The sequence below is a fragment of the Bison bison genome, unplaced genomic scaffold (genome assembly GCF_000754665.1).
Source record: "Bison bison bison isolate TAMUID 2011002044 unplaced genomic scaffold, Bison_UMD1.0 scf7180017864453, whole genome shotgun sequence".
Classification (NCBI taxonomy): domain Eukaryota; kingdom Metazoa; phylum Chordata; class Mammalia; order Artiodactyla; family Bovidae; genus Bison; species Bison bison.
This window is the reverse complement of record NW_011495015.1, coordinates 3521785-3542880: the sequence shown is the minus strand read 5'-3', so window position 1 is coordinate 3542880 and position 21096 is coordinate 3521785. Positions and strand designations below refer to the sequence as shown.

Below are 21096 nucleotides of genomic sequence, written 5' to 3'. Positions count from 1 at the left end.
AATCACGGCTAAATGGTTAAACAGGGGCTTCCCTGGTGGCTCAGTGGTGGAGAGTCTGCCTGCCAATGCAGGGGACACGGGTTCGATCCCTGCTCTGGGAAGAGTCCACATGCCACACGGAGCAACTAAGCCGGTGTGCCACAACTACTGAGCCTGTGCCCTGGAGTCCAGGTGCCACAACTATGAAGCCCGCACACCCTAGAGCCTGTGCTCCAGAGCAACGAAGACCACCATGGGAAGGGCCTGCAGACCACAGCTGGAGAGCTGCCCACACAGCAGTGAAGACCTGCACAGCCATAAATAAATCAATAATAAATGAAATGTTCAAAGCAATAAAATAAATGGCTAAACAAGCTCTGGGATACAGTGGACTATTATTGAGCCTAAAAAGGGAATGAAATTCTGATACACGCTACAACATGGATAAAACTGGAGGACATTATGTTAAATGAAGTCAGCTGGACACAAAAGGACAAATACTATATGATTCCACTCATACGAGTTGTGGAGAATAATCAAACTCATGGAGATGAAAATTAGAACTGTGGAAAACTGGAGCTGGGGAGGGGAGGAAGGATGGGGATTAGTGTTTAATGAGGACAGCGTTTCAGTTAGCCAAGATGAAAAGCTCCAGAGGTAGATGGTGGTGATGGTTACACACAGTGTGAATGCCAGTGAACCCAGAAATGGTTAAAACGGTAATTTTAGGTTATGTATGTTTTTCCACAAGAGAAAAAAAGACATGAAACTAGGTAGAGAAAAGTGAATGATACAAAGACTCAATTGTTTTAGGGAAAATGGAGATTTCTAAATAGAGCATGATTAGGAACCAACCCTTGTTTATTCATTTATTTTTTCCAACCTTTGTTTAGAAATTGGAAAAGACCCTGATGCTGGGAAAGACTGAAGGCAGGAGGATAAGGGGAAGACAGAGGATGAAATGGTTGGATGGCATCACTGATTCAATAGACATGAGTTTGAGCAAACTCTGGGAGATAGTGGAGGACAGGGAAGCCTGGCATGTTGCAGTCCATGGGGTGGCAAAGAATCGGATATGACTGAGTGACTGAACCAAAATAACAGGAACCAAGTCTGGAGCAGCCCACCGAGTAGTCTGGAGGGCAGGCCAGCAGCTCAGAGGGGATGATGAAGTCCTGTCTTTCTTCCAGCCCTAGTTCTGTCAGGCTCTTACTAAGCCCTGGCAAGGCCTGATGGCTTCACAAAATACAGAATCGGAGGACAAACATTAGGGTTTGAGTGTGAAAGAAGGCTTCTGCAAGACGTGACTGGAGACCCACAACTCAGAGGCGGGCTCTCCTCCTGGTGATGTTTCCTATGTGTCGGGCTGACTTCTGGGCAGTCCCGCTCCTCGCCTGGTCCTAGAGTCTGGTTCAAGGTTGTAAATGATCCTAAATGGTCGCCACCTCAGTGGAAACCTAAGAAACGGTTATTTCATGGGCTTTCTCGTGCTTCTAGCACATGATGCACAAAGATAAATATCTTCTGATTACATGTCATAAAATAGTAGAGAAAAGAGAAATTTTTAAGTTATAAGACTGGAAATTCCCAACAGTCACCTACTTGTCGGAGGAAAGATCTTGGAAACTATTAAAGCTACATTAGCTCAGTCACTTTATGATTTCACTCAGAGGGATGGTATGGGGAGGGAGGAGGGAGGAGGGTTCAGGATGGGGAACACATGTATACCTGCGGCAGATTCATTTTGATATTTGGCAAAACTAATACAATTATGTAAAGTTTAAAAATAAAACAAAATTAAAAAAATAAATAAAAACAATGATGAAGAATAACCCAAATTTGATTAAAAAAAAAAAACTCTTATGTGGGGATATATGGGAACTCACTTTCCACTCAATTTTTCTCCAAATCTAAAACTGCTACAAAAGAAAGTCTACTAATTAAACACACACACACAACCAAAACAAAGACAGAGCTATCTGCACACGTTGCAGTAACTATCATCTACTCTTAAGAAAGCATAAGCCACTGCAGCTGGTGCACAGAAACTGATGAGTGGCTTTCAGGTTTCACCAAGCTTCTCAGGTGTGTGGGCATCCCAGCTAATTATCTGCAGCTTTTAATCTGATCTCCCAGCTTTCCCAGGCTTCATTTCCATACCTTATGGGGCATGGAGGCCACCAGGCCAGGGCAAGCCAGTGCCTCCACATACCTGAGCACAGATTTCAAAGGAGCACAGGTCTGAATGCCTTGGTACAAGCAGGCGGCTGCCTCAGTCCCTAAGAGTTTCCATCTTTGTCATGACTTCGGCAGCGTCATCATCTCACTAAGACCAACGCTTGCAGAGTCAGATTTCCAGAATTAATCCCCACCAGTGCGCTAAAAAAGGTAACGCTTTGTGATTTATTGCTGTTCAGCCGCTAAGTCATATCTGACTCCCTGTGACTGCATGGACTATAGCATGCCAGACTTTCCTGTCCTCCACCATCTCCCGGAGTTTGCTTGAACTCATATCCATCGAGTTGGTGATGCCATCCACCCATCTCATCCTCTGTCGACCCCTTCTCCTCCTGCCGTCAATCTTTCTCAGCATCAAGGTCTTTTCCAATGAGTTGTCTCTTTGCATCAGGTGGCCAAAGTCTTGGAGCTTCAGCTTCAGCATCAATACTTCCAATGAATATTCAGGGTTGATTTCCTTTAGGATTGACTGCTTTGATCTTGCTGTCCAAGGAACTCTGGTGATTAATAGATTTCAATTTCTTACAATCCAGAGAAAGAGACTCACAAACTTAGAGATGGAACTTTTCATTGCCAGAGGGAAGGATGTGGGGAAAGGAGAGTTAGGGAGTTTGGGATGGACATGCACACACTGCTGTATTTAAAATGAATAACCAACAAAGACTTACTGTAGAGCACAGAGAACTCTGCTCAATATTAAGTGGCAGCCTGGATGGGAGGGGAGTCTGGGGGAGAATGGGTGCATGTATATACATATATGGCTGAGTCGCTCTGCTGTGCACCTGAAATTATTACAGCATTGTTAACCAGCTATACTCCAATATAAAATAAAAATTTGTTTTAAAAATATGTTTTCCAGGATTCAGGCTTAAAATGATCGATACACTTGTATTCTCTATACCACATGCATTATTCACAATAAGTAATATAACTATGAATCTACACGTTCTTTAGATTTCTCCCATCATAGGTGTGAAACAATAAATAGGAAAACATTTTATAAAATGCAAAGTAGGGATGTTAGGTACCACTATTGGACTTTTGATCACCTTCCTTAAGTACCATAGCTATTCTCCTGACAACTGGCACCTCTCAAAAGGATAGTATTTAGAGTTCATTCAATTTTGTTCTCTTTTGTTATGACTTGAAAATTCTTTCCTGCCTCTTACAACCATATTCAAAGATTAAAACTGTCACCACCATTTGACAAAACATTTGCTTGGACAGAGATGAATAATCATGGCATAATTTATATCTATGAAGGTGATCAACAATATCAGACAAACATTGTTAAGCATCTGAATTCAGCTCAGTGCTCCCAAATTTGTGTTCAGTAAAGTAACAAAATGCAAATAAATGAATATACATTATATCCAAATGAATGAAAATTCCCTGCTATTCAATAAACAAAGAACAAAAAAAGAAACTGTTAGCATCTGTGCTACTAAGGGGTTATGAGACACACCTTTCATTCACTGCTAGTGAGTGTATAAACTGAGCAGTATTTTTGAATGTGCACCTCACTGTATGTAAACCGTGTGTCCATGGAATTCTCCAGGCAAGAATACTGGACTAGATTGCCATTTCCTTCTATAGGGGATCTTCCTGACCCAGGGATCGAACCCGGGTCTCCTACATTGCAGGTGGATTCTTTACCATCTGAGCCACCAGGGAAGCCCGTATGTAAACTATATATCTCAGTAAAAAGAAAATTGAAAGATATCCATTACGATCACACTGGATGGACTATTTTAGTGCCACAAACAGGCCTTTCCTGTGCCACTGTCTCCTGGGCACCCTTCCCTCACCCAGTCCTGCATTTGGGTTGTTTCTCTGACGCCCTCAAGCTTCCCAAGTGGCTCAGATGGTAAAGAATCTGCCTACAATGCGGGAAACCAGGGTTCGATTCCTGGGTCAGGAAGATCCTCTGGAGGAGGAAATGGCAACCCAGTCCAGTATTCTTGCCCAGGGAATGCCATGGACAGAGGAGCCTGGTGAGCCACAGTTCATGGGTTCCCAAAGAGTCGGACACGACTGAGTGAACTAACACTTCCACTTTCTGATGCCCTCAGCTGCTCTTCCTACCTATATCCCAAGCCTGCTCAACCCTCACATCCCCCAAACCACTCATCTGCTTCCTTGCCTCTCTCCCCTGCTAGCCCAGAAGCCCCTGAAGGCCAAGATCAACCTTAAACGACAATTTAAGATACAGTGACCATATCTACATTTATATGGAACCAATATAAACCAATTGTTTGCTGATTACTTTCCTGGGATGTGGCCATTGAATCCCAGGATTCATCAAGGAATCCTGAGATGTCAGCCCTTCAGAAGCAGATGTCATGAGACATAGACAGTGTTCTCAGATATGATGGAATGGATCAGAAGATAATTCCTGGCTGTTAGCATCACAAGTGATTTTTTTTTAAGTTTTTTCTTATGTTAAATATTTTCTGCTTCTATATCAGAATAAAGGAGTTCTGCATAGAGAGGTCCATTGAAGGCATTAAAAGCATGTGAGATATTTTAAAATACAGCAGAGGTATTCATGAGCTACTTTTTTTTTCACTTTGCTACAGCTTTCCTTTTAAAGATGAAGACGTTAGATGTTACCATTTGAATACATTGCTAAGTAAAAAGCAGGGGGAAAAAAAGTTAAAAGCAAACACAAGAATGGATTCCAAAATGTATTTTTCAAAGAAAAATTTCTTCAGAAATTAAAACATCTTTTTTTTTTTTTTTGGCTTTACTATCACAGGAAGAAATAATTCCAGAACAGACCTCCCTTTCTTTCCATAAATATACAAAAAGCTTTATTTTGAAGCCAAAACAGTTGGAGATAGGAAAGTATATTTTGACAGAGTCCTGCAAAATTCTCTTCACTCACTTTCTAAAATCCTCCCAAGGCTGATCTAAGAAGCCCCGTAGAGCAAGCAAGACTAACAGTACAGCCAACATTCTGCCATTTAAATTAGGAAAAGAAAAAGGGGGGACCTTTGGTAAACTAAGTTGTGTTAACTGGAAAAACGGTTATGCTTGACTATTTGGCAAACCACCATTGATGACACACATTGGATAAAGCTTAAAAATAAATCTTGTCAGGAAAGGAAACTCCACATATGCCCTCAATTATGTTCATATATTAAAAAGCAGAGACATCACTTTGTCAACAACGGTCTGGATAGTCAAAGCTATGGTTTTTCCAGGAGTCATGTACAGATGTGAGAGTTGGACCATAAAGAAAGCTGAGCACTGAAGAATTGATGCTTTTGAACTGTAGTGCTGGAGAAAATTCTTGAGAATCCCTTGGACAGCAAGGAGATGAAACCAATCATAAAGGAAATCAACCCTAAATATTCATGGAAAGGACTGATGCTGAAACTGAAGCTCCAATTCTTTGGCCACCTGGTGCAAAGAGCTGACTCACTGGAAAAGACCCTGATGCTGGGAAAGACTGAAGGCAAAAGGAGAAGATGGCAGCAGAGCACGAGATGGTTGGATGGCATCACCAACCCAATGGACATGAGTTGGAATAAACTCAGATACTGGAGGACAGAGGAGCCTGAGGTACTGCAGTCCATGGGATCACAAAGAATTAAACTCGACTTAGCAACTGAACAACAACAAATTCAGCTCACTTATCATTAACACTGAACAATTTAAGGTGCATCGTCTGTATCTCCACTTGGTCCTACAGCTCTTTATGTCGCCTAAATATAAAGGCATAGCCCCTAAAAGGTAAGCTATGGGAGATCGGCAGAGAGAAGCCTCTTTTCAGAAGTGTGAGGCAGTGGGGGTTCAGAGACATCTCAGAGTGGTTACCCCTCTTCCTGTGAAAGGCTGGGGTTGCCCTGTGTTTACTCCACTTGAATCTCAGCCAACTTCAGGGACTGGGAAGTCCACAGAGTAAAGAGGGAAATTCTGAGTGGCACTGAGGCCAGGTCCTAAAGGGACGCAACTTCTGTCACTTTCTCTGGAACACCTGTGCTGGAGCCCTGAACTGCCCGCTTACAACCTGCCTTAGGGCCGCCATGCTGTGAGGAAGCCCCTAGCCCACAAGGAGAGTTCACAAGGAGGAGCCCTGAGACCATATGAAGGGAGAGCCTTGGCCAGCCCTCCCCCCAGCTGCCCCAGTGCTGCCTCCCCAGCTGCCCAGACCTCTCCCTCGCTTCTCAGACACCCCCCCTCAACTGCCCCAGGGCCTCTACTCCAGAAGTGCAGACCCCTCCCCAGCTACCCTAGCACCCTTCCCTTAGCTGCCCAGACCCCACCCGCAACTGCCCAGGGGCCCCTCCTCCGGATCACCTGCTCCAGCTGCTCCCCTGGCAATGGACTGCAGCCTGAGACACACCCATTCAGTCTTCCTGAAACCCTGACCCCCAGAAACAATCCCAGAAAGACAAAAAATGAATGTTGCTTCAAGCCATAATGTTTCACAGTGGTCTCTTACACAACAGTAGATAACTGGAAGAGACACTGCGAAGGGGAAAACAAAGTGAGATAATAAAAATGTGAAAACAAGAGACAGACATATCTCTGAGACTAGCAGCTTCACGAGAACAGGACCAAAGAGATAAAAACGTCTGAAGGACAAGAATTCCTCGTGGCTTACTTCCAACTCATAATGAGGGACTTGGTTTCTTCCAATCTATTCATTTTGCCAAACAAACTCAAGAAAAACTTAGTATTTGAAATCGGTTGAGACCCATGTGAAGTAATACAAAATTGAAATAAAATCATTTTGAATAGATGCAAATACACAGCCATCGGTCATTTCGACCAGGATCTCCAGGAAGAATTTCTGCCTGACCTGTTTTAACAAACACCCAAGACTCATTTGTAATGAGAAGCTCCTATTTACATGCAACTCTTGTTCTAAAAGTCTTTCAAGGTTTTCTGCCTTGAGAATGCGAAATTTGCCTGTTCTTTTCTTGTTTACCTGTCAGTGTGCTTAGCAAACACTTTACATTTGGATGATACAATGATAGACCTCAATCCAGCTCTTGCCAATTTTTCAGAAATTTGGGGGGAAAAAAACAACAGCAGACATCCAAATTAATGAGGTTTTATAAAACCCAGCACACAAGCAGCTCTTGTCTAAAGGTTTGCGTAAAACAAAGGCCCTTCTGTGATTATGTTCCCACAACAAAGTGCTACTTCCTAATTAAACCTACACAGAGTATAAAGCACTGCTTCAAAAAGCAGCCTTTATCTTCAATGCCATAGAAAATGTTTCCTCTTTTTACGAAACACACTTTGTCTTCTAAAGGGACATTACACATTTTTACTCACAAGTCGGGCCACTCTCAGGGAAAATTTTGCCCAGGTTGAAACATTTTTGAAGGGGATTACTAAACATTGATGCATTTTCCTGCTTCTTGACCAAAAATCACGTGAGGGGGCACCCAGATTTACCATGCAAGGAGTGTTGATACTCCGCCTCATTCCCAGGGGAGAGGACCCTGCTGGGTGACAAAAACAAGAGGGGTTTAGGAAGAACCCAGACAGACGCTCCCAAGGCAGGAGGAAATTGTCAGAGTGCCTGCCAGTCTCCCCATGAAACCATAACAGAGAGGGAACAATCGTGGGAGACCAGAACAAAGGAGGGGAGACTCCCTGGACGGTGTGGAAGGAGATGGAAGTCACAGCGTCCAGCCCCAGGGGCAGCTGTACAGCCATGCGACTCTGGGCAAGCCAGTGGACCACACTCTGCACTGCTACCTCCTAATCTCCAAGGAGGGGGCCATCTCCTCTCCAGGACTATCAGAGATGAAATAATATGAACAAGAAAAAATGCTGTAGAGTCTACAAACTATACCTGTGTAGATACATGTATGTGTGTGTGTGTGTGTGTGTATATGAGATGGTTGGATGGCATCACCTACTCTATGGACATGAGTTTGAGCAAACTCTGGGAGATAGTGAAGGACAAGGAAGCCTCCCGTGCGGCAGTCCATGGGGTCACAAAGAGTCAGACACAACTTAGCGACTGAACAACAGCAGCAATATACACACACCTATATATACACACACAGTACATGAGTGTACAATACACAGGCTGAGCATTCATGTATATGTATTAATAGACTGAAGGCAAAAGGAGGCAAAGAGATTGAAGGCAAAAGAAGAAAAGGGTGGCAGAGGACGAGATGGTTGGATGGCATCACCAACTCAATGGATACAAACTCGAGCAAACTCCAGGAGATAGTGAAGGACAGGGAAGCCTCGCGTGCTGCAGTCCATGCGGTCACAAACAGTCAGACATGACTTAGCGACTGAACAAGAAGAACATTAATAGATTCTATATGGTACATAGATAATATATTGTGTATATTCTATATACACCATTACTAAACTCTATACTATTCTAAATTCTAAAATACTAAATTATATATATTATATATAGATTATGTACTACATGTACTGTTTAATCTATATACTATGTATAGATTCCTTACATATAACTGTATATATGAATACATGTATAGATCCCTCTACACAACAGGCAGTGAATGTTTCTTTTAAAAGAAATACTCAAAACTAACTAGAAACGTGCATTCTGAGCCTTGGAAATGATCTGGCCACACTGCACTCCTTCACTGGCATGTACTCTTTTTTCACTGAAACCTCAAGTTATTACCCATAACAGAGAAGCCACCAAAATGTCAGGCGTAAACTGTTGTGCAAATGATGGGTAAGCCCTAGAACAGGATGTTAGTGGAGCTTTAAAATGATTCATAATGATTTCAGTTATATTGGGAAATGATCATGCTATAAAGTTAAATAAAACATCAGGACACAAACATATGTGTCACAAACCTTAGCCAGCCAGAGGGTTGATATTGTCCAAGAATGCAGATAGTCATGAGTTCTACCCTTGAATTACTTCAACTCAGCCTCAGTTCATCATTTGTCAAAAGGAGCTAATGGGGAACCAGACTCATGTGTGATCATGAGGGTTCCAGGAGCCAGTTCAGGATGAAGGTGCTGCAGGACACCTGGCCCGGAGGAATAGGAAATAAAAACGCTAATTTCACTTCGCATGTTTTCAAGGTTCACCCATGCTGAAGCATATATATCACCACTGTTCCCTTTTTAAGGCAAAAGGATTCATTCGATGTAGAGAGCACATTTTGTTCATCCTTTCATTGTTGATAGACACCTGGTTCCTTTTACCTTCCAGCTATTGTGAATAGGCTGCAATAACACATGGGTGTTCGAATATAATATCATTTTGAATTCCTACTTTCAATTCCTCTGAGGCTCTATCTAGAAGTGGAATTGCTGGAGCATATGGAAATGCTCTGTTTAAGGATACTGTTTCCATAGTACTGCACCATTTGATGTTTCCAACCTGCCCTGCACAAGGGTTCTAACTTCTCCATACCCTCACCAATCCTTATTTTCTGTTGTTTTTTTTTTTTTTATAACAGCCATGTTGATGGGTATGAAGTGGTATCTCATTGTGGATTTTCATTTCCACAGTGTCAAAAGATGTTGAGCATCTTTTCATCGGCCCAGCATCCTAACATAGAGTATCTCACACTGGAAATCCTTGAGTTATTCAGTTGAAAAATACTACCATAGGAATCCATTTAAATATGTTTAATAGAATATATACAGTTTCATATAATTAACAACTAAAAGAATCCTGACAGTCATAAAATTCAAGATCTATCAAACGTGCATGCTCCCTATCTCAGAATGATATCTTTAAATTTTTAAGTTATCACAAAGGATCCCTGGCTTGTGTCAGTGGTAAAACACCATGGAACAGATTCTTAAGTCACTGGACAGTGAGCAATAGTTTATGACTGGACACCATCCACGTGGTGGTGGTTTAGTCACTAAGTCCGACTCTTCTGACACCATGGACTGTAGCCTGCCAGGCTCCTCTGTCCATGGGATTCTCTAGGCAAGAATACTGGAGTGGGTTGCCATTTCCTCCTCCAGGACACCATCCAGGTATATGTTAGTTTTACATTTGTTAAGTGACTCATCAGTTTTTTCTTAAAACAATTCCTACAGATTGTTTTCTTTTTAAGTAAGACATTGCTAAGTATCTAACTGTAAATTCTAACATACGGTGAATCGATGAAAGAAATGAATCACAGGCATTATTTCAAAGAAGTAAAAAGATAAATTGAATCGTTCCTCCTGTAATATGTTACTAAGGCAGACACTCCACAGTTAAATCTTACTGCAAACCAAACAACATTTATGGACTTTCTGATAACACCACTTTCTATCTTTTCTTCAGTTTATCTTTCAGGTAACCAAACATTGTATACAGAAGCTAAAAACGCCATATTTTCTATAGCTGTCATCAACTAGAAAGTCAGGAACAGGATCAATGTCTTTGGCACTTGCCAACAGAATGAAGCTGACTGATTTGGTCATAAAACCTTGGAGCTGACATATTTAAGTTGCATGAACACATTTACAACATGAAGATGCTATGATCCTTGATAACATTAAGGTCTGCCTAATTTTACTTTAAAACCTGTACTTCAGAGCTTACATTTTTACAGAAGGGAAACAAAGCAGTTGATAGGTTATAGCTGATGGTTGGTTATCTTTTAATCCAGTTGTGAACCAAAAAAAGGAATGCAAAAATAAAGCACTGGTTCACAGTGATTCCACACTCACTGCCTCAGTTCTGCTGATGTCTGGGCATGCAAGACAAGCTTCTATAAATGTTAACAAGGAAGGGAGAGAAAGAGGAGGAAGAAAAGAGGAAGCAGACAGCTGTGGTCCCTGCCTTCATGAGGTGTATGATCTAGAAATTAACTAGCAGGTGGTGAATAGCTGGCCTGACAGAGAAACATACAGACTTTGACAACGGAAAAGTCATCAGAAGGTGTAACCAGTTTCACATTCTAAGAGTTGCATGTCAATGAGACCCAGGAAACAAGGATGAGAGATGGGAAAAAAAAGGAAACAGCATGACAAGGGAGTGATCCAGATGCCAATACCTAAGTGGGACCCAAAGATAGCCTTGCTTCTCATGAGACAACCAGCCCTGGATGCAACAGAGCAGCCAGGATTGCCAAGCATGGGTTCTGGCCAAAAATACTTCACTGGAATGTAATCAAGTATTATAGCTGAGTTTAGTTCATGAGAAATAAAGGACATAAAGGAACATATTAAAATCACAATGAAACCACTTGACAAATCCAGAATGTGGGATATTCTACAAGACAAAAAGCCTTGTGTTTTCAAAAACTGAATATCACTTTTTAAAAACAGTGTGTGCTAAGTTGCTTCAGTCATGTCTGACTCTTTGCAACTCCATGGATGGCAGCCTGTCAGGCTCCTCTGTCCATGGGATTCTCTAGGCAAGAATACTGGAATGGGTTGCTACGCCCTCCTTCAGAGGATTTTCCTTACCCAGGGACTGAAACCGCATCTCCTGTGTCTTCTGCATTGACAGGTAGGTTCTTTACCACTAGTAACACCTGGGAAGCACCCCTCCCACCACCCCACCAAAAGGGAGAACAATTCAGGTAGAGGTTTAAGAAGCATAGTAATCAAATGCAATGTGTGTTCCTTATGGACCTTGGTTTGAAAAACAAAACCAAACCTATAAAAGACATCAGTGATTAAATTGGGACAACTGGATCTCAGTGAAGAAATAGTTACTAGGACATTGCTGTCCGCTTTGTTAGCTAATGGCACAGTGCCCATTCGTAACAAACGTCCTATTTTCTGAAGATACAAAAAACCTTGCATTGGTCCAATGTCACCATGACTGCAATTCACTTGGAAAGTGTTCCCAATGTGGCAAAATGTTTAAAAATCCCCGAATCTTGGGGGTAGTTATATGTGTGTCACAATAATACATTTGCTACATATTCAAAATATTTCACAATAAAAATAATAAATAAATATATCTGAGAAAGGTTTGCTCAGATATAACCATCTAAACTTTTTTTAAAAAAAACTTAAAGCACAGTAGAAATTTTATATTCTGCAAAAGATGAGGAAAATTCTGAGTATTTTGTTATTTAAAATTATCTTAATTTAGAAGCTTATCTAAAAACACTAGAATTTACCTGGTGTGCTGTGCTAAGTCGCTTTAGTCATGTACGACTCTTTGCAACTCCATGCACCATAGCCCGCCAGGCTCCTCTGTCCATGGAATTCTCCAGGCAAGAATACTGGAATGGGATGCCATTTTCTACTCCAGGGGATATTCCCGACTCAGGGATCGACCGGCAGGCAGGTTCTTTACCACTAGCGCCACCTGGGAAGCCCTAGAAGCCTATATAACTCTGTCCATGACTCGGTGTGAATACGACTTAAAGACCTAAAACTGAGGCCCCCGAATTCCTCAAGCTGATTCAGTCCAACTTATGGCAGAAGCTCTCCTGTTAGGAGAAGCCAAGATCGACAAATTGCAAGATAAAAGCAGTCGAACTTGGGATTTGAAGTTTCTCTGTAAAATGTCCAGCTGTTAATTTGGCCAAACTCACATAGTATCACATTCCTAATAATGAAAATGTTGTACTTTTTTCCCTCAAAGAAGGAAAACACATTGAAAAGATGATGAGAAAACCAACATTTCCTGCAGAAGCATCCTTACCACTTAAACAAGGACGAAAAAAAAAGCCAAGGCAAAAAGGGGATTTTTGCTCTTTTCCTTTAGGTTGATTTGAATAGGCAAAGGCATGTCATATTAATTAAGGATTTGTGGTGAAAACGCCCAGATGTATTATTTTAGTTACGTGATTCTATGAACCTGAATTTGGAAAATGTCTCTCAGCTTCACATCTTACTACCTCACTTACCATTATGATTAGAGCTCAAAAGTTCCTTACACGTGAACAAACACAGTATTGTCTTGCTTTTACTTAAAATTCTGCATATTTTGTGATTTCCCTGGTGGCTCAGATGGTAAAGAATCTCCTGCAATACAGGAGATGTAGGCTCGATCCCTGAGCTGGGAAGATCTCCTGAAGAAGGGAATAGCTGCTCACTCCAGTATTCTTGGCTGGAGAATTCCATGGCCAGAGGAGTCTTTGGGCTACAGTCCATGAGGTTACAAAGAGTTGGACATGATAGAGTGACTAACACTTTCATGTTTCACTCATTGAAAAAATTATGATTCTTCATCATGAAATCTCCAAAATTCATACTCTACACCTTTTGAACGAGTTTTCTCTTTCATTGCGTATTTCCCATGATACTGAGGAGTTCTGACCCAAGAGGAACAGAATGGAAATAAATAAGAAGGCTATGTTATGGCTTTTCCAGAGAACTGAAATAGAAATTTGACAAAAGCTGCCACCTTTCTTTTTCATCCCTTTCACTCAGATTTCTTTCCTTTTCTTTCCTTTCCCTAGAAATATTTGGGGCAACCAGGGCTCACATGGTATTTCGCTCCATTCTCCTGAGTGGTCTTGAGCAAAGCTAGGGATATACACATGTGATCTAAGCCAATTAAACCCTGCCTTTCCTAGCTGGTGCTGAAGGCTTCCTCACTGAGCACTGGGGTGCTCACAGCTCTCATACACAGCATCAAAGAGAGTCCAGAGGTTTAATGCCTTCTCCTTCTGTTTCCAAGCCTTATTTTCTACACAGAACCCTTTACTAGAGCTGCATGGTGAAAACAGTAAGATAATAAGTTTGAAAGGCAGCAAATGGATGTGTTTTGTGCCCCCAGCAGCTGTGTGTGTGTGGACACTGGGTACCATTTGTCAAGGCATCACGGGTGGATGGATGATCAGCATCCTGACACAGTGTCCAAGAACATCAAACCACATGGGAACAATTCTATTCATCACCCCAAGGATACCTAGGCGTGATAAATGTGACAAAAACCAGTACCAAGGACAAACTCTGTGTTTCACTCAAATCCATCAAGTGAAAAAACAGTGAGACCAGCATGTAAACATGTTAGGAAACAAGTGGACTTTCCTTGTGTATAAAAAGCATTTAAAAGATGCTTGCTCCTTGGAAGAAAAGCTATGACAAACCTAGTGTATTAAAAAGCAGAGACATCACTTTGCTGACAAAGGTCCAGATGGTCAAAGCTATGATTTTTCCAGTAGTCATGAATGGATGTGAGTTTTGGACCATAAAGAAGGCTGAGCGCTGAAGAACTGATGCTTTCAAACTGTGGTTCTAGAGAAGACTCTTGAGAGTCATTTGGACAGCAAGGAGATGAAACCCAATCCTAAAGGAAATCATCCCTGAATATTCATTGGAAGGACTGATACTGAAGCTGAATCTCCAATATTTTGGCCACCTGATGCAAGATGCCAATTCATTGCAAAAGACTGAGGGCAGGAGAAGAAGGAGACAGAGGATGAGATGGTTGGATGGCATCACTGACTCAATGGACGTGAGTTTGAGCAAACTCCAGGAGATGGTGAAGGTCAGGGAAGTCTAGTGTACTGTGGTCCATGGGGTCACCAACAGTCAGACACGACTTAGTGACTAAACAACAACAATGTGAGATTACAACCCAGCCACCCACCGCCTCCTGCAGCACCTCCAGCCTCACCCACCTGCCTCAGGTCCAGCGTGATCGTGACCCAGTGGTACTCTCTCCCGTTCTGGATACTAGGACTCTGCCACCAGTTATTGGTACCGTCGATGGCGTTGGATATCGGATGCCGTTCTGTTGAAGGAAAACAAAAAACCCGCTACGCTCTCAGATTGTGGTTTAAGGTTGTTAACTCCTAAACTGTAATACAGTGGAAATGAACAGCGGTAAGGAGAACACAGGCCCGTGGCTTCCTAACAGAAGTCTCCAGTAATCGTTTAGGAAGGGGTATGTTCCCACGGGGGCCCCACTTGCCTTTGGGGTTGGTGCTGCTGCCGTCGCAGACCCGGCACTGGGCATTGCGCATGGCCCGCCCAGGCACATGCTCCACCAGCTTGCAGTACGTCTCTGGCCCCTTCTCCCCGCAGGTCGCATTGGTGCTGATGTGTGCATTGCTGGCAAGGTTGAGGATGGCAGGGAACAGGCCTGAAAGTCAAAGTCACCAGATCAGCTCAGCCACTTGAAACCACAGGTCATATCACTGCATCTCACTCTGCTGGTGAAGCAGAAGTGTTAGCCACTCAGTCATGTCTGACTCTTTGCAACCCCATGGACTGTAGCCCTACAGTCTATGTAGGAGCCCTACCAGCCTCCTCTGTCCATAGCATTCTTCAGGCAAGAATACTGGAGTGGGTTGCCATTCTCTTCTCCAGGGGCTCTTCCCAACCCGGGGATCGAACCTGGGTCTCCTGCATTTTGGCAGGTGGATTCTTTACCATCTGAGCCACAGAAGATGGCCAATTTATGGTCACCAAAGGGAAAAGGGTTCTTTACCACTAGTGCCACCTGGGAAGCCCAAGTACATTAAAAAAAAAAAAAAACTCACCCTGCATCTATTAATAAGAAAATAATAATAATAACTTACTAGGTAGTCTTCCAAAGACTTTCCTCGTAAAACAGAGCTACCCTAGTGGTTCTAAGGGCTACTCTGTGGCTCAGTGGTAAAGAATCCACCTGCCAGTGCAGGAGACATGGGTTTAACCTCTGATCTGGGAAGATTTCCTGGAGGAGGAAATGGCAACCCTCTCCAGTATTCTTGCCTGGAAAATCCCATGGACAGAAAAGCCTGGCAGGCTACAGTTCATGGGGTTGCAAAGAGTTGGACACAACTGACCTACTAAAAAACAACAAATTAGCAGTTCTATCCTAGGAGAATGACTCTAATCAAATCAATAAACTCTTAGTTTCTCAACAGAAAATAGTCATAGAATATTGTATTCTAGAGTATTACTCTTAATTTTGAAACATAGCAGACTTACACGGTATACTAGGTATAAACATGTTTTTTCATTTTTAACTTAAAGTTGGTCATTTTTATCACATGCTTTTGGGATTTCCTAATTAAAAAGGCTTAATGAATAAAACAGATGTACTTTTATGTTTAATTATGCAGTTCCTCAATTTATTCTTTTTATCAACCAGTCGTTAAGACACATATTTTATGCAATAAAATGATCTAATTCTTAAAGTGACACATAATTCTTGGGAATGCTACTTAATTGGGGGGAGAAGCTGATACTTATTGTTTTTGGTACTGAGGTAAATATTAATTTTCTCCTTCCTTTATGACCACAATATTCTAGTAATCTGGTTTGAATGTATATTATGAACTGACAATTTAAAATACAGTAAGTTTGAAACTGTGGAGTCACATGGAAAGAGCTGCAACGGAGTTTTCTGGGCTCTGGGTCATGTCTGTGCATTTAGATTTGCAGTACAATCAACCCTCTCCATTCCCTTCCCACAGACCAGCCAAGCGAGGAGAAGAAAAAAGGTCACAGGAACTTAGTTAACAATGCATTTCTCTGTCAACAAATCCTTTACCAGCTAACTCTAAAAATGTTCTCACTTTCTCTTTTTTTCCCTCCCCCTTCAGTTGTGAGACTCAAGAGAACTGCCCACTTCCTGCTCGGGGCTCCCCCCACCCTGACCTACAAGAGCCTTGAGTTACCGAGGGAGTCGGGGTCAGTAGGGCACCTGCTTCTCCATTCAGGAGCCTACACTCTGAGTCACTGAGAAAAAGAAGTTTAAGCTGTGTGAATATCAACATAATTTCAGTGAATAATAGCTTAACTGTAGGAACCGACAACAGGTTGCTCTTGCACTACACAGGTTTTAGAGCACCCGCGTGCGGGCTCAATTGCTCAGTCATGTCCGACTCTTTGCTCTTTGCGACCCCTTGGGCTGAAGCCCGCCAGCCTCCTCTGTCTGTGGGATTTCCCAGGCAAGAATACTGGAGAGGGTTGCCATTTCCTCCTCCAGGGAATCTTCCTGACCCAGGGATCGAACCCATGTCGCCTACATTGGTAGATGGGTGCTTCTCTGGTTGGCATTGTAAAGACACTCCTAAGCAAAAGAAAGAGAAACCCCTTCGTTAGCATGACTAAATTCAAAACTCTGTAGTGGTGCATTTGCCTTTCGCTAAAACTAAATCTTTCTTCTCAGATAAGCTCATGTTTGGGGGGAAAAAATTCACTAAAAATTATCCTTTACTTACTACATTTGCTCTCATTCCATGGTTCTAGAATAATTATTATTCCTCACTGTCTATGACCACAGCTGTGAAAGGATGAAAGAAAGCTGGAAATTTGCACTGGAGGAAGCATGTTTGAAAAAGAGTTTTTAAAAATTCCTCAGGTTGCTGAATGTTTTCAAAGACTACCGAAATACTTCAGTATTTCAGATCTCAGAGAACTCTACTCAATGGTCTGTGGTGACCTAAATGGGAAGGAAATCCAACAAAGAAGGAATATATATATACCTCAGGGCTTCCCTGGTAGCTCAGCTGGTAAAGAATCCGCCTGCAGTGGGGGAGACCTGGGTTCCATCCCTGGGTTGGGAAGATCCCCTGGAGGAGGGTATGGCAACTCACTCCAGTATTCTTGCTGGAGAATCCCCATGGACAGAGGTGCCTGGCAGGCTACAGTCTATGGGGTTGCAAAGAGTCAGACACGACTGAGTGACCAAGCACAGCACTTACATACCTACAGCTGACTCACTTTGCTGTACAGCAGAAAGTAACCCAACGTTGTAAAGCAACTATACTCCAATAAAAATTCATTTTAAAAAACTAGCACTAAATACACTAACAAAAGACTACTGAAGTATTTCAATAAAGAACAACTAACATGAGCTTCAAGTAGGAGGAGAAATAGGAAACTGAATGGTGAGGTAGGGCATTGGGATCAAGAATCCACCAAGAATAAAAGTTTGATTTACACATAAAAATCGAAAGCAGAATGAGGACTGTAGTTGGCACGTGGATCACGGTTTCCCATCACCTGGCCGTGCACTTAATGCATGAGACAACTGTACGCTTTTGTCAGGAGACATTATTTACTTTAGCTAATGTTACTGTGATTCGTACTTTTGCCCTCATTCGGGACACACAATGGATTCATTTTTTCATCCTATGTTTAACCAGTGGCTAAAGACTTCATAATGCCAAACCCATCAAGCGTGAAATAAATTCTTTCTCACTCACCAGCAGTTTTTTTAAATTATTTTTAAATTGGAGCATAGTTGCTTTATGATGTTGTGTTGGTTTCTGCTGTACAGCAAAGTGAGTCAGCTATAAACACACATATACCCCCTCCCTCTAAAGCCTCCCTCCCACCACCCCGCTCAACCCCTCTAGGGCATCACAGAACACCGAGCTGAGCTCCCTGTGCTGGACAGAAGCTTCCCACTAGCTAGCCGTTCTACACATGGTGGCGTATATATGGCAACATCACTCTCCCAGTCCTTCCCCCCACCCCCTCCTCCTGTCCACTCTCTACATCTGCGTCTCTACGCGTGCCCTGCAAATAGAATCATCAGTACCATTCTTCTAGATTCCACATATACGCGTTAACATACAATATTTTTTCTCTGACTTCACTCTGTATGACAGATACTAGACTTTACTTTTTAACTCTCTTTCTTCACAGTCTGTCTCCTGAGAAACCTGCACGTGTGTCAAGAAGCAACAGTTAGAACTGAATGTGGGACAGCTAACTGGTTCAAAATTAGGAAAGGAGTATGACAAGGCTGTATATTGTCACCCTGCTTATTTAACTTCTATGCGGAGCACATCAAGTGAAATGCCGGGCTGGATGAATCACAGGCAGGAATCTGGAAGAAATACCAATAATCTCAGATATGCAGATGATAAAACTCTAATGATAGAAAGTGAAGAGGAACTAAAGAGTCTCTCGATGAAGGTGAAAGAGGAGAATTTTGGAAAAGCTGGCTTAAAATTCAACATTGAAAAAAAACTAAGATCACGGCATCTGGTCCCATCACTTCATGGCAAACAGAAAGGAAAAAGTGGAAGCAGTAACAGATTTTATTTTCCTGGGCTCCAAAATCACTGCGGACAGTGACTGCAGCCAGGAAATTAAAAGATGCTTGCTCCTTGGAAGAAAAGCTACAACAAACCTAAACAAAACCAGTGTATTCAAAAGCAGAGACATCACTTTACCAACAAAGGTTCGGATAGTCAAAGCTATGATTTTTCCAGTAGTCAATACAGATGTGAGAGTTGGACCATAAAGAAGGCTGAGTGCCAAAGAATTGATGCTTTCAAGTTAGAGTGCTGAAGAAGACTCTTGACAGTCCCTTGGACAGCAAGGAGATAAAACCAGTCAATCCTAAAGGAAATCAACCCTGAATATTTATTGGGAGGACTGACGTTGAAGCTCCAATCCTTTGGCCACCTCGTAGGAAGAGCTGACCCACTGGAAAAGACCCTGTTGCTGGGAAAGACTGATGAAGGCAAAAGGAGAAGAGGGCGCAGAGAATCAGATGGTTAGATAGCATCACCGACTCGATGAACATGAATTTTAGCAAACTCTGGGAGATAGTGAAGGACAGAGAAGCCTGGCATGGTGCAGTCCATGGGGTCGCCAAGAGTCGGACAAGACTTAGTGACTGAAAAACAACAAACAATTTAATCACTGATAGCTGTTACAAAAAGTATTAAAATATTTTAGAGATTCTAAGGCCCTTTCCAGCACAGTGCGGAAAAAAATAGGTGGGAGAGAAAGAGAAATACGTCACAGGGGCTTGAGAAAGTCAAACCCCAGCCCCTGGGAGTTTGCCATTTAACACCCTTAACTTTTTTTCTCACACGGGGAGATGAAAAAAAATCTAATCTCAGAAAACCCAGAGGGGGTGGTGGGCAAAAGGCCTTGGAAGCATTTTCCAGTGTCCATTTCCATGGCAATGGGCTGGAGGTGTCCTTGACAAAGGCAGAGTTTCTCACTGTAAGATAAACAAGTCATGAAGACCTTGGCCCGAATATTGTAACAATTTATCAGGACTGCCTCCTCCTCCCACACAGGTTCCTTCATGCTTTTGTTTCATGATACCATGAGTTTTTATTCAACACCCAAGTTTAGTAGAAGAGACCATAGCTACAATTCATTCATTAAGAGGTTTTCTCTTTTGTTGCCACAAAACTGAAATTGAAGGATAGCAATTTAAAAGCTTTTTTTGATCAAAATCATGATTGCACACAGGCAAAGTACAACATTCACGGTTATTTTTTAATTTCAAATCATTCGTATTACCCTGGGAAGGCACTGCCTTTTCCCCTCCTTCCAAATTCTTACAGGAGGGAATTCAGCGTATTTTGTTGTTCAGTTGCTAAGTCATGTCTGACTCTTTGCAACCCCATGGACTGCAGCACACCAGGCTTCCCTGTCCTTCACTATCTCCTGGAGTTTGCTCAAATTTGTGTCCATTGAGTCAGTGAATTCAGCTTAACATCAAAACACAAGTGCACCTTTTGAGTGGGAAAATGAACAACTCTGCAGAATGAAAATGAAGTTATATTTTGCTTGTATCATTGATCATGTCTGCAATGTTTATATTATTTGCTTAAATACCTAAAAACATCAATTAATTTAACATTTTCTGACCTGCCATTGCTTCCAAAGACCACCAACCCTTCAAGGTCTTAGCAGTCTTAGTAATTTTCCCCCCTTCGTCTGCCATTTCTGAGCTCTATCACATAGATTTCACTTGTTTATGCTTTAAGTTTTGGCATTCTCTTTATGTTCCAATGGCTACTTCATGGGTATGCAGTCGCCCTTGGTTTAAAGCTCTGTCAAAACTGTCTGGAAGTTTTTGGTCATTTAAACAAGGACCTCCCCCCCAACTTTTCATTTCTCATCAACTCTCGTAAAATGACGTATCTGGTTCTGGATGTGCCTCCTGAATGCGTCAATCAAGGACTGTCCTCGGGAGCACCCAGGGACCTCTGGTCAAACCACTTGGCTGTGGAGACGCCCAATGCGTCACCATCTCTCACACCAGAACAATGACCCCGAGGAGGTTGCATCCAC

The 21096-nt window shown here is 42.3% G+C and overlaps 1 protein-coding gene across 2 annotated transcripts in view; it reads right to left on the bottom strand.

The window, feature by feature from the left end:
* Positions 1-21096, bottom strand: part of LAMA1 (laminin, alpha 1) — a 126232-nt gene that overhangs the window by 92579 nt on the left and 12557 nt on the right. For both annotated transcript variants that reach the window (XM_010859096.1, XM_010859097.1), the window contains exons 2-3: positions 15023-15193; positions 14730-14842 (exon numbers count right to left, since the gene is read on the bottom strand). In XM_010859096.1, the coding sequence (XP_010857398.1) occupies positions 14730-14842; positions 15023-15193 (284 nt within the window). The remainder of the gene's footprint in view (positions 1-14729; positions 14843-15022; positions 15194-21096) is intronic.